The 14,983-nt window shown below is 38.1% G+C and overlaps 1 protein-coding gene across 12 annotated transcripts in view; it reads left to right on the top strand.

The window, feature by feature from the left end:
• The window catches only part of LIN54 (lin-54 DREAM MuvB core complex component), an 81,124-nt gene that overhangs the window by 16,721 nt on the left and 49,420 nt on the right, over window positions 1–14,983 (top strand). For 6 of the 12 annotated variants that reach the window (XM_048212016.2, XM_057309706.1, XM_026509841.4 and 3 more), the window contains exon 2: window positions 12,107–12,822. In XM_048212016.2, the coding sequence (XP_048067973.1) occupies window positions 12,139–12,822 (684 nt within the window). In that variant the 5' untranslated portion in view covers window positions 12,107–12,138. Of the gene's footprint in view, window positions 1–795; window positions 1,160–12,106; window positions 12,823–14,983 lie in introns of those variants that run through there. The other 6 variants (XM_026509842.4, XM_026509838.4, XM_044388129.3 and 3 more) reach the window with 4 other exon arrangements.

Raw genomic sequence — 14,983 nt, 5'->3', positions numbered from 1 at the left:
AGCAAGCTATTTATTTTGTCTGTATCGCACAAATATATCTGTAGTGGATTTTTTTTCATTAGGTGACAGATCTTAAAAACATTTGGTAAATAATTTTAGTTTAGAGGTATATTTTCTGTATGTTAGAAATTGTTCATTCATGAGTAGGATCAATACATTTTAAGCCTATTTGGGCTTTGACATCTTAAACCAATGACAAATTGGAAGTCACAGTGTTCAGGGACAGAAATGATCAGGTGAAATTAAGTGAAGAGGAAAATAGTTTAGAACTTTATTTTAAAAATCTAGTTTTGACCACATTGTCAGCATGAGGCTCAGTGCCTGTAATTTACAATGTGTCAGAGATCAGACATGCATATGGAAATGGGTCGTTCTGTCAAAGTAGTGCTGACAGTGGAGAAAAACGTCAGAGTTGGTGAATGACATTAAAGGTCTTTATCATGTTTTTAGTATCTGAAATGAGCAGAGTGAATAAAACGCATTCCATCATCCGTCTCAAGTTGCTTTTCTAAAAATGAAAGAATTTGGATTCTTTATTGTCCTTACGCCGCCTTCCGTGTGGCTTTTGCTCTTCAAAACAAAAATATGCCGGACTTGGGACTCGGCAGGTAGAGCGACTTCCTTTCGCTAGCTGCCGGGCCCGTAGGAGCACCATTTTTCGCTGTGGGGTGAAAGGTCTCGGCGTGGGCTGTGTGCGCGTTTGTATCTCCCTGAGCATTTGAAGGTTGGCGGGGCGGGCGGGAGGTTTCCCCGGATATGTGGGTGTGCGCCTCTCCGGAGGGGAGGGCCGGGGAGGGGAGGAGGAGGAAGGGGGAGGTTACTGGCGGCGGCGGCGGCGGCGGCGGCCCGGGCTCGGGCTGTCGGGGAAGCTGCTGAGCTGTGATGGTGATGACGAGGTGAAAATGGCGGATCTTTCGAAATACAATCCCGGCCCCTGACATACCAGAGGCGGCGGCAGCGGCGGCGTCGCCACCCGGGCTCCCTCCCCGGCCCCCCGACCCCCCGTAGCGCTCCAGTTCGGGCAAACTGGGAAAGGAAGCGGCTGGCCGGAGCTACCGTGCACAGGCAAAACAAGCACCGCCCGGGCTCGGAATTGCCCGGGACCTTCTGGAGCCCCCACCTCGGAGCCGGAGGGAGGAGAAAGCAGCAGCCGCTGGAGGTAGAGGAGAAGGGGGTATCCGAGGGCTTCTCAGCACTGAGATCTCATTTATTTAGGGGGCTGGTGGGGAGGGGAGGAATTGCGTTGTGGATCAAGGAATGACTAGTCCAGAGTGCAAAGAATCAGTAGCCTCGTAATGACATCAACATTATTCTATGAGTGTTCAGAGGGCTCGAGTTTGCTTTTATACCTAAGGCTGCTGCTGAGGCCTAGAGGAACCGCTAGCACTTACCATGATTTCCTGACTTAATATTTAAAACATCCACTGTGGCGGGTGTTGGTTTGATGATGTTCAGTTTATAGGGTTGTATGTTTCTTTAGAGAGGCAGAGCTTAGGCATTTTTTCTGCCTTTAAGCTCTGTGTCTTAGATCATAGTCTGTAACTTGTTGGGGTGTGGATGCTCACATTTTTTGAGCATATGGACCAGTTTTGTAACGTTTAAAAATGTTTTCTTTTTCCTTTATGGCTCTGTCATCCATAGAGTGACCCGTTTGCCCCTGCCGTTTGGTAAATAACAATTTAGATACTGTCAGTCATATTTTATATCCATGTTATTCCCTGCCCCCCCAATCCATCTCATGAATTTGGAGACTAAAGTTATGGAATATTTTACACTATGTGGACTTAATAATCCAAGTGAAATACAGCTTGGGAGCTCTATTTTGGCTCAAGTTTTACCTTCATTGTTAAGGAAGTTGTGATGGCTTGATGTTTGCACTTGATGTGAGGACACTAAGTTAATAGACATGAATTGAGACCTCTGTTTTATTGTGAATACTGGACTTGTGAACTCTTTGTTTAAAGAGCTGGAGCATTGGATTGATTGACTTTATGACCATAGTTTATGGCCATAGTTTAATTTTGTTTGGTTACCTAAAGATCGATGTATGTTTTAGGTGTGCTACAGATCCCTCAGGAGGTCTGTCTGCTTGCACACAACAGTAGTGTTACTGAAAAGTTACATGTGAGTCAAATTTTTATACATTAATTTGGGGCCCTCTGGTTTTTTCCAGCTTTTGTAGCGGAAGGTTGGGTCAGTGACATTGAGTATTTGAGCCTGAACAGAGAGTTGAATATTTAAGAAATGCTCACTGGTAATGTTTATGATTAGCAGTAATTTCCCTTATCCATGTTTCCTACAAAGAGATGATGTCATAGAATGACATACAATATCATACATTATGTATTTTATTCAGAGGAGAAATATTTTGTGTATATGTATGTATATAGCTTAGACATTTGGCTTTCACTTATTAGAAGAATAAGGGACCAAAAAAATTTTAGGGGAAGTAACTGCGGAGGTACTCAGAAGATTTAGTTAATGAGTATTTGTTAAACATTTGTCTGATGTTCTTGTATTATCCAGTAGGGATTTGGTTCTGTTTTTTCTTACAGCTTTTATGTTGCAATTATTTGGTACATGTCAACTAGCTTCTAAGTTAGTAGTAAAACTCAGAATTTAAAAAGTAATTAAAATAAAGAGAGTAAAATTCTTTTTTCATTGGCTTTTTCTTTTAATCACAGAGGACTATTATCTTTTTTTGTAATTTTTTGTGATTGTCTTTAATGGCCAGTTTTCAGATTGTTATGGTTAGAACAATTGTCTCTTAATAATTAGAAGTGTATTAGAAAGAAATGAAGGAAGAGTTATGACACCAGAGATAGTCTAGCATCTTTTTGGGGGAAGAGGAGCATTATAGATTTTCAGTATTCATTTCAAGTGTTACTATTGGATATTTCTTATGTGTCACATACTGTGCTAGGGATAGGGCATACCTCAGTATCATTGCCTCAGGACACTTTCAGTTTAGGAATCATTGGGAGGTAAAGTTGGAAGGATGGATTGGGTAGAGTTTTAATGCAGAAGGCCTTGAGAGTTACAGAAAATTTTTAAATAGAGTGACAGTCTCAGAGATACAAGGGAGTTAAATTCTGTGGCTGTTAACGGAGAATGTGTTGTAGGTTAGAGGAGATAGAGGTAAAAGTACCATACCAGGTTTCACACTTTGGAGATTTGGAAATTCTTGGTTGCAGTGGGAAGGAGACATTGTAAAGGTGTAATCTGCATGGTATATGCCAGATTGATAGTTCTATGGAGAGACATCAAAGATGACAAGATCTTAAGCCCTGTTGTTTGATAGAATATCGAATGCCATAAAAAGCTAATTTAGATGGAGAAAGAGGAAAAGAATTTTCATTTGAGTTCTAGTGTACAACATAACTATTTTCATAGTAACCCTGCAAGTAAACGGAGGCTTAGCGAGATTACTGTTTAGGGTTATGTGATAAACAACTAGAAGAGCCAGCGTTTGGAAATGGGTCTTTCTTATTTGAATCCCCATGTTTTGTCCACCATGTTAGTCTTAAGCATGAATTATATATACATATATATATATATGTATATATATATAGTCCCCCCTTTAAAAGGGGAAAAATATTGTGAGTCCTTATATTGGCCTAAATAGTCTTATTAAAATATTTAATTTTTAGATGTATATAAATATAAATTGCTTATGTTTATTGCTCTTATGTAAGTATAGACCACAAGTAGATTTTTAAATGAAATAGTAACAAAACTATAAAGCCAGTAAAACAAATTAAATTTAGGGTAATGGATGATGTTGTTTTGGTGAAACAAACTCTTTGCATAGTAAATGTACTATTGCCTGCCTTGGCAAGGTGTTCAGTTTTCTATATACTATATATCCTGTGATAATCCCAATTCCTACACCACTTTTGTTGCATTTGAATGCTGCAAAGCTTTCCTCCTTAAATCACAGATGGTTTGGCTTTCACTTGGCATAAATATATCATTTACCTTATAAGACCCTTCTGTGCTTTTTTTTTTTTTTAGCCCACCCTGCTTCTAGTACCATTGATTATGGATATGAGGTAGTTATTCAGATGATCCAGAATACACTGTTTAAAACATATTATCAAAATGAAAATACAAATTTTTCGAGTCCTCCTCAGGACTCATGGCTAATAGTCCAGTGCTCCCAGTTTAGTTTGAGAAATGTGGTTATGTACTATATTTTTGAGTTGTCAACATTTGCTTTTAGAAATCAGAGCTAAAATCCAAATGGTGTAGTTAACCAGTTTGTTTGGTGGTAAGTTCTAGGTACAAAAGTATAGTTTTTAAACACTCAGATATTTTTTGTCTAATCTGACAAATTACTCACTCATCTGTAATATGGTGATAGGTCACCACTTCATAATGTTATATGCAAGAATGAAACACTTGGGGGAAAAAAGAGAACAAAAACATTTGTTCACCCTGGTTGTTCTTCACATGTAATTAAGAAAGTAACAGTGTTTTAGCACTGATAATATTCCATGTGGAAGTCTTAAGAGATTTAAAGGCATAGAGCATTTGCCATTTCTATCTTACATTATTTTTTATTTTATATTTATTTATTTTAATCACTGTTCTAAGTCAGACCCTCCATTTGTCTCTGTCTTGAACTAATTACTGTAATAGCCTTCTAAGAAACTGGTCTCTGCCTCCAGTCTAATAAAACACTGAGGTGAAGTTAATCCTCTCAAAGTATGACTGTGATCATGCCATTCTTCTATTGATTTGTAAGCTTTCTCAGGGCAAGGTCTTTGGTTAATTACCCATAATGCCCTTCACAAAGTTGGGAAGTAATAAGTATTTGTTAATTAAATGACTGATAAAAATTATAAACTAGTTAAAAATTAAGGGAACCTTGTCGATATAAGATGGAATGTAATTGCAAAGAGTATTGGTTAGAAACTAATTTTGAGTACTTAAAAACTTATTTGAAAAGGAGTTTCTCAGTTTGTGCCTTGTGAGTTTATTTTATTTGAAGTTGTTGTGAAGTCTCAGAGCATTATATAAACCTGTCTTACTCAAAGAGACAAACCAAAGTTATCATGGTAAATAATGCTTGGATTGATAAATAATGCTAGAATTTCAGATGATATCCCTTCCCCCGAACTCGAAATTCTTCGAGTTTGTATTGAGAGGTTATTATTTGGCAGCTCTGTTCTAGGCATTGGAGATAGGGGATCTAGTGATGAAGACAGACAAGTCCCAGTCCTTGCGGAGTTTGCATTCTGAAGAAGTAGGGCAGGAAGAATCAGACTATAAACAAAGATACTTTCTGATTGTGATAGATGCTGTGATGGAAATACCAGGGTAATGTGATAAAATGCTTAGGGCAGTGGAGATGAGAGTGGGGGTGCTATTTTAGGTAGATCTTAAAATGAAATACAGTTGAGACAAATATAGAAATCATTAGATTTTCTGAAATCAGTGAATCTTTTTTTTTTTTTTAAAGATTTTATTTATTTATTCGAGAGAGATAGAGACAGCCAGCGAGAGAGGGAACACAAGCAGGGGGAGTGGGAGAGGAAGAAGCAGGCTCATAGCGGAAGAGCCTGATGTGGGGCTCAATCCCATAACGCCAGGATCACGCCCTGAGCCGAAGGCAGACACTTAACCACTGTGCCACCCAGGTGCCCCTGAAATCAGTGAATCTTTAACACTCAGTAGACTTGAACCCTTCCACCATGTTCAACTGTGAGAAGGAAAAACTCAATGTATTGATTTCCAGAATCATACTTTGCCTTTAGAACTTTGTTTTAGGAGCAAAAAATATTGGAGGCATGGGGAATATGTTGTATGTTCTGTCTTCTTTCCTACCATACCTGGCCAGATAATCCTTGTAAAGATGAGGTGAAGTAAAGCTCCTCAGTCCTACTGCCTTGTGAAAATCCTCTCTTTTCTTGGAGTGGTCCTCAACACAGTGATGATGAGGTTGCATGTGCTAGTACATATCTTCCATTCCTAAGGGATAAAATTAGAGTGATGATTCATGTAGCTGCATGGCCAAACCCTTTCCTGCCATGCCCACAGCTCCTTTTGAGAGTTTCTTTTAGCACAGGCCATCATGCCTTGCATGTGACCCTGATTGAAACAGATATAGATGTCTAATCGTAGAGCAGTTATCATAGTCTGCTCAGTGGCTTTGAGGTGTGCTGGCTCCAGAATTCTGCACAGCCCGACACTACGTAGAGACTGGCCAAACTGATCAGATCTTTTCTTCTTAGAAGTTTGAACTGTACTCCTAGTTCAAGGGAGACTCTAATCCTGTAATTCCTTGTCTTTTTTAACAGGACAATTAAAAAGACACGTTTTTGTTTTTTTTTTAAAGATTTTATTTATTTATTTGACAGAGATAGAGACAGCCAGCGAGAGAGGGAACACAAGCAGGGGGAGTGGGAGAGGAAGAAGCAGGCTCATAGCGGAGGAGCCTGATGTGGGGCTCGATCCCAGAACGCGGGGATCACGCCCTGAGCCGAAGGCAGGCGCTTAACCGCTGTGCCACCCAGGCGCCCCAAGACACGTTTTTCTGAATAGCAAGCTTCAAAATATATGAAGAAAAAAAAAGCACAGATGGAGAGAAATAGACAAATCCACAATCATATTTAGAGGTTTTTAACAGCCTTTCTCAGTAATTGATAGAAGAAAATGTAATAATATAGAAGATATGAGCTACACTATCAACCAACTTGATGTAATCGACATTTGTAGAATACTACCCTCAGCAACTGTAGAATACATGTTCTTTTCAGGTGCACATGCAGTGTTCACCAAGATAGACCACATACTAAGCCATAAAACAAGTCTCAAATTTCAAATGGTGGAAATGTTGTAGAATATTACATTCTTTGACAATAATAGGAGTAAATTAGAAATCAGTAATAAGATAGAAAATCCCCAAATAGCACACTTCTTTATTTTTCTGTGTGTCAAAGACAAAAATCACAAGGGATATTAGAAAACATTTGAAATGAATGATAATAAATTAAAAATAAAATGACATTAGTAGAATGCAGCTGGAGGTTTGGGACAAATTTTTAATGTTAAGTATTTATTTTAGGAAAGAAAAAAGATTTAAAATCAATTATCTAAACTGAGGGTTTTAGACATACTTTTTTTCTGGGGAGAGCCAGATAGCAAATATTTTAGGCTTTGGAGACCATGTAAATCTGGTCTGTGTTTATGTGTATACTTTTTTCCCTCAGTTATTTAAAAATGTAAAAACCATTCTTAGCTGGAGAGCAATAAACAGACTATCAACCTGATTTGGTCTGTGGACTATAGTTTACTAAACCCTGATCTGTGCTTCCATCTTAAGCCTCTAGAAGAACAAATTAAACCTAAAGCAAGCAGAAGGAAGGAGATAAGAGTCAATTAAATAAAAAATGGAGAAAGAATTGAGAAAATCAGTGAAGCCAAAGTGGTTCTTTGAAAAGATCAATAAAATTGATAAATCTCCAGGCAAACTGATGGAAAAAGGAGAGTACAAGTTACAAAATGAGGAATGAAGAGTTGACATTAATACAGTCATTAATATAAAAGAATATTATGTATAACTTAATGCTAACAAATTTGGCAACTTAGAGGAAATAGACAAATTCCTTGGAGAACACAGACTGTCAAATATCAAACGTTGCTGAATAACCCGAACAACTCTACCTCTATTAAAGAAATTAAATTTATAGGTTAAAAAACAGAAAGCTTTATGTCTAGATGGCTTCGTTGGTGAGTTCTGACAAACATTTCAGGAAGAAATAGTAACAATTCTATGTTGGCTTTTCCTGAAAATTGAGGAGGAAACAACATGCCCCAACACATTTTATTAGGCTAGCATTATCCCCAGACAGCCACTATAAGAAAAAGAACTACACACGAATATCCTTCGTGAGTGTGGACAAAAATGCTTAACAAAATATTAGGCAATAGAATTCAGGAATATATACAAAGTATAATAATTACATCATGACTAAGTAGGGCTTATTTCAGGAATGCAAAATTGGCTTAATAAGAAATCAATATAATTCAAAGGCTAAAAGAGAAAAGCCGTGTGATTATCTCAATAGTTGCAGAAAAAGCATATGATAGAAATATGCATTTATGATTGGGGAAAAAACCCACCCAACTTTGCAAATTAGAATATAAGTAAGCTTCCTCAACCCGGTAAAGGGAATTTTTGAAAAACCCACAGCTATCAAGTAAGATTGGGAACAAGGCAAAGATGTCTGTTCTTATCACTTTTATTCAACATTTTACTGTAGGGCCCAGCCAATGTAGTAAGTTAAAGAAAAGAAAAAAAAGACATGCTGATTGGAAAAGAAGAAATACAGAAATTATATTCCGACAACGTGGATTGTGTTTATAGAAAATCCTAAGGAACTTACATCAAAAAGCTACTAAAATTAATAAGTGAGTTTACCTAGGTTGTAGGCTACGTGGACAATATGAAAAAAACCCAGTTGTATTTGTATATACTAGCAGCAAACAATTGGAAAATGGAAAAAGAGACCATTTGCAATGCATCAAGAAACATGAAACGCTTAGAGATAAATTTATGTACAAGACCCATACACTTGAATTATAAAAGATTGCTGAGATAAGTAGAGAGATATCAGTTGGGAGATAAGTTTTCCATTGGTCTTTGCAAGTGAGGCCGTGACCGTCCTTTTAAATAATCATTTCTAGGATGTTTGTATAGCATACAGCCTTGAATGATAGATGTAGTGATTCCTGCTGTAGCCAAGGGCAGATTTGCTTGTTGTGCAGTATAATAAAGATAATATCTTCCTGTGGAAAAAAGGGCAGGTGTGCTTCAGCCCATTATAAATGAACCAGGTTCTCTGAGCTCAGGGTTCTGAGTTGTGATACAAACCCCCTGCCTGCACAGCGTCTACCTGGGCCTCTCCGCATCTACCCTGTGGGACTTGAGGGCAGCCGGAAGAACTCATATACACACATAATGCTCATGTTCCTTGCTGTTCTGTAGTAAGTCCAGTGTCTCTACCTAGGACTTATTAGTGTGGTCTGCCAGTATCTGTGAAATGGTAACAGGATAGTTTGTTAGCTTACAAAGACGGTCTAAAATCTCAGATCCCTCACAGTTCTTGGCAGTTTTGGCCTTGAAAATGGAGTGCTGACAGAGACATAGCTTTCTGAAAGAGGAAGATGACAGCCTTGTGGGTTAGGTGAGGGGATATGAAGAGACTCTGGCATCTGGTAGTGAATGCTGTCACTCAAGTGGTGGGCAGGGATGGCAGGGGCAGGGGGAATAAGTCTTCCAGTGTTCTACCTCTTAATGGATATTGAGGGGCTGAACTGAGAGCCCAGATGGTGCTTTGGTTGTTGTACACTCAACTCCATAGCCCCAGCTGAAAGGCAGTGTGGCTGTAGCTGCTGAGTTAAGGAGTCACCAGAGCTGAGATAATGATGTCAGAAATAGGACATCAGAAAGGGCGTCAGAGGATATAGAGTTTTGGCTGTATTAGAAGTTTGTTTCGTTGAGTTGTGAATACTTAAAACTGAAAGTGAATGCACTGCCAGACCATTATCTCCTTCTGTGACTTGACTTCTCCCTCCTCCTACACCTTGACTTCAGGTACTTTAAGGAGAAAAATGAATAGAGGTTGGACAAAGATCTCCCTGTCCTTAAGGGGGAACCAAAGGCCGTACCCACATGTCCAGATATGTTGGGGGAACTCTGGGGAGAGCAGGGAGTCAGACTTCTGTGGTTGTGTTGGATACTGGCACCCGAGTCATCATCCTGCTTGTTCTGTGGGGGGTTGGAGTGTGCTAGATGCAACTGATGGGGCTTGGACAAGGTTTGCAGTAGGGAAAGGAAGCTCATGTGACACTGTGGGTCGGGCCCTTTGTTGTTGTGTACTGTTTCCATTGTACATACTTTGTTGTGTACTATTTCCAAAGTACATGCCTACTTTAAATTCCCATAAATGTCAGAGGGGATTCTCCTGATCAGAAAGAGCTGCATGTAGAGAAGTGCTAGTACTTTGGGCTCTCAAAACGCTAGTAATTCCTTTGAGCTACAGGTTATTGTGACTGGTGATTTTATAGTGTATAAAGAACTTATCCAGCTCAGTAAGAAGACAAAAAAGGGAAAAGATTTTAAAAAGGGAAAAGATTTTAACAGGCACTTTTCAAAAGAAGATACACAAATACACTGCATATATGAAAAAATGCTCAGCATTGTTAGTCATCTGGGCGTTGCAAGTGAAAACCACAATGAGATACCACTTCACACCCATTAGAATGGCTGACAATATCAGTTGTTAGCGAGGATGTGAAGCAGGTGGGACTCTTGCACCTTGCTGGTGGGTGTATACAATGTTGGGAAATAGTTTGGCAATTTCACGTAAAGTTAAAAATAAATTTACCTTATGACCCAGCAAGTCCACTTCTTGGTATTTATTCAAAAAATATGAAAATATGTATCCATAACAAACTTGAACTTGAATTTTCACAGCAGTGTTATTTGTAAGAGTCCCAAACTGGAAACAGTTTCCAAATATCCATTCACCAGTGAATGGATAAACAAATCATGGTAGATTTGTATGAGGAAATATTACTCAGCAATAAAAGGGAACAGAATTCCTAGTTAAATGAAGGAATAAAAATAAATCTCAACATGCTCAGGGAAAAAGCTCATTTACATGATTCTTTTATGTCATGAGTACATAGTGTATGATTCCATTTATGTGAAATGCTAGAATGGGCAAAAAGTAAAAACTATACTGATAGCGCAGATGGGTGGTTATGTGGGGTGGGATTCCTAGGGTAGGGGATTGACTGTAAAGGAATAGACTGGTTTAGTCTTCATTTAAAAATACATTGGTAAAAATTTAAGGCAGTGTAATTTTGTGATTAAAATTGTGAACTTTGGTAATATAAAACATACCCTGATTTTTAGTCTGGGCTCTATCATTCACTAGTTATGTGACCTTGGGCATTACTTAACCTGTTTTTTCATCTGTAATGTGGGAGTGGTAATAATAATATCTCAGAATTGTGAGGATTAATTATGCCATCATTGGTATATAGCAAGTATTCAGTAATGATTAATTTTGGCACTATTAGTATTTGTCAGTGATAATAATCGTAATTTGGTGCTCATGTCTGTTACTCTTAATCTCAAATGGGTATTGCAGTTTTGTATTTCAAAAAGGAAGAAAATTGCTGATTAGATTTCTGTGGATCTGTGGGCAGATAACATTATTATTTAGTCAGTTATGAACATGATGTACTCTCTTTAATATGTAAAGATAATGGTACTGACTCCTTCATTGGAAGTTCTGCATAACCTTTGGCTAAAAGCATCACAATTCTGACTTGTTCATAATCTGCTTTATTATTATTATTATTACAACTTTTTTTGTAATGGGACTGGCTTTTTTTTAATGCCTTTTAAATGATTCCCTTTTTGACCTTTTTAAATGGCTAAGGAGGATTTGAGAATCTTCTTTCCAAATAAAGATTTTTTGGTCTGAAGCTAATTGATCAAACTTGAGCCAAATAAGTCATTTAATTGCACTTGCTCAGATGGATTACTCTAGAACTCCTTTAACATTAATTGAATAATTAATGGATTATTATCGAAGGCAAACTACCCTCATCTTAAGACCTAGCTCCCTGGAGATTTGAAGATATTTTCCAATATTTGTTTACATTTAAATCTTTCTTTATGTGAATCAGCAGTTTTCAAGTCTATCAATAGGGAAAAAAAATAACTGGCAAGAAATAAGATGATCAGGCATGTCAAAGACTGAAGAGTTTTATGAGTAGGCATTGGAAAGGAGTTTCTTGTAATTATATGACTTACTGTTGCTTGAATGCAGTATACTTTTGGATTGAGACGTGGCGAATGAGAATATTTGCTTCTAGTTTTTTGTCCCACATGACTTATATTTCAGATTCTTGAAGGTTGAGAGTATGTTGAAGTAGTTGAAGCCAAATAGGTATCAGGAATATCCTTCATTCAGTTATACATCAGCAACAAATGATTATTTTTGTCACTTGCATTTTTTTGAATAATTTTATTCTTAAATGTTTTGAAAACTAGTAATTTATTCATTTTCAACTTTTATTGCAGCGCCTGATCAACTTTCTAGCAGGAGAACGATCATGGAGGTGGTGCCAGCTGAGGTGAATAGTTTGCTTCCAGAGGAGATAATGGACACTGGTATAACTTTAGTGGATGATGATAGTATTGAGGCTGTTATTGTTTCATCCCCAATTCCCATGGAGACAGAACTGGAAGAAATTGTCAACATAAATTCTACTGGTGACTCTACAGCCACGCCCATTTCCACGGAACCAATCACAGTGTACAGTAACCACACTAACCAAGTTGCAGTGAATACCACAATTACTAAAGCAGATTCTAATACCACAGTGAAACCATCTTTTCCAAGTGGCCTTCAAAAACTTGGTGCTCAGACTCCTGTGACTATATCAGCCAATCAGATTATTTTAAACAAAGTATCACAGACATCAGATCTTAAACTTGGCAATCAGACCCTTAAGCCAGATGGACAGAAGTTAATTTTAACAACTTTGGGCAAGTCTGGTTCACCAATTGTTTTAGCACTACCCCATAGCCAACTACCCCAGGCTCAGAAAGTTACAACTCAGGCCCAGTCAGGAGATGCTAAGTTGCCACCGCAGCAAATTAAAGTAGTTACCATTGGAGGGAGGCCAGAGGTGAAACCTGTCATTGGTGTCTCAGCATTGACCCCAGGAAGTCAACTGATAAATACTACAACTCAGCCCTCTGTGTTACAGACCCAACAGTTAAAAACAGTACAGGTAAAAAATAAAGGGGGCTTATTAATTCAAATGCATGTTAAAAATTAAATTGATTCATAGTTGTGTTTGTAGGGTGATTAAATGCATAGTTGTTACTGAATTCTTTTGAATGTTGCTTTTAGTAATTGTGTGGTTTCTTTTTCGTAAAGTTTGATATGTCTAATGCTTTGAAAATGTTTGCTAGAGAACTTAGAGCAAACTTAATTTTTGTTAAATTCCAACTTAGTGTATTTATAGCTCTTTACTCATTTTTAAATGCATTTTATTCTTAGTAGTAGTTTGATTGCAAGTATGCTGTGCTGGTATAAAGATACCAGAGTTGCTGCTGGGCTGTCAAAAAATCATTCAGACATAAATTTTTTCAGTTAACAGATGGCCAAAGTCTAGGAAAACTTGCTGCTCTGAGATATCCTTGGAGCCAGCAATAGTACATACTAGTCTGCGTGTACCACCTCTTTGCAATTTCCTGTCCACTGCCATCCCTCATGTTTGCAGTGTGGAAAAGGCAGTGTCACATGATGGAAGGTAACATATTGGCTTTAGAATCGGACCAACTGGATTTGAGTCACCTCTGTGATCCCCTACCACCTGTGGAACTTTGGATCGGTTACTTATCTTCTCTGAGTTTTTGACTTTAGCTGGAAGATGGCTATTTGATCATGATGAAATACATAGTAAAAGATAGTACTTGATGTAGTTCTCAAAACTTCGAGGATCCTTCAAAATGGTGCCTATTAATAGTATGAATAGGATCCTAAGATAGAAGGTTAACAGAACATATATTAAATGGTTCCCAGTTTTTCATGCTCAAATAGGCCTTTTTAGGTCATCACTGCTCTTAAAATAAAATGATCCACTTAGGATCAGGAAACACAAATGCATTCCCTGCTTGAAAGATTTACCTCTCAGAAAAAAAGGAACAGGCATGTCTTAGAGAACTGATGCAGGTATATAAGGAAATAGGAAGATGCGGGGAACTGCCCATGCTCAGCTGATGTTAGAAATAATGATGTTTTGGTTATTATGTTGGCAAAATAATTAGAAATTTATTTTTATGGGCTTTTTTTTTTAAGCTTTTGTTTTTAAGTGATCGCTACGCCCAATGTGAGGCTTGAACTCAAAACCCCAAGATTAAGAGTTGCACACACTGAGGCGCCTGGGTGGCACAGCGGTTAAGCATCTGCCTTCGGCTCAGGGCGTGATCCCGGTGTTCTGGGATCGAGCCCCACATCAGGCTCCTCCGCTATGAGCCTGCTTCTTCCTCTCCCACTCCCCCTGCTTGTGTTCCCTCTCTCGCTGGCTGTCTCTATCTCTGTCAAATAAATAAATAAAATCTTTAAAAAAAAAAAAGAGTTGCACACACTTGCCCAACCAGGTGCCCCTCATGGGCTTTTTATTTAAGCACTTTGTTTGATTTCTCAAACCTTGTAATTTGCCCCTGTCCCTCTTGCCACTATTAAATATTTAGTGCTCTTTTCTTTCTTGATTTTTTTAAAAAGATGTTATTTATTTGAGAGAGAGAGAGACCGAGAGAGGGCAGGAGCAAAGGGGAGGGGCAGAGGAAGAGGGAGAATAGACTCCCTGCGGGCGAGGCTCGATCCCAGGACCCTGGGATCATGACCTGAGCCAAAGGCAGATGCTTAACTGATGAAGCCACCCAGGCACCCCTCTTTCTTGTTTATTATCATCTCTCACTTATCTCTGACTTCCTTTTACTTCTTTTGGTGAGAATCTCTTGAATGAGACATACTGTCACCATCAAGCATCTTGTCTTCAGCTTGTTTTTTAAGTCAGTTTTGAAACTTGTTTTTATTAGTTTACCAGAGTTTATCTGGCTTTGGGGATGTGGCTTATAACCACGTTCACAGTAAATCAATAATGAAAACCAGAATGTCATTTTTTTTTTCACTTACTAGAGCAATGTATACATTGCTATTTAATGACCAGTTTACTTGTATCCACAGGTTTTCTACTACAATCCCCTAAATACTGACAACGAAAGCAGAGACTGTGGTCTAATTCTTATAACTTCTTTTATTATTGTTATTTTTATAAAACCAGATTCTGTTTATTAAAAAAGAACTTCTATTATTTTATGTATTTATTTGAGAGAGAGAGAGAGAGAGAAAGCACATGTGGGGAGAGGGAGATGGAAAAGCAG

This window comes from Ursus arctos, unplaced genomic scaffold (genome assembly GCF_023065955.2).
Source record: "Ursus arctos isolate Adak ecotype North America unplaced genomic scaffold, UrsArc2.0 scaffold_9, whole genome shotgun sequence".
NCBI lineage: Eukaryota > Metazoa > Chordata > Mammalia > Carnivora > Ursidae > Ursus > Ursus arctos.
Note: the sequence above shows the minus strand (reverse complement) of the source record. Positions and strands in the feature narration are given on the sequence as shown.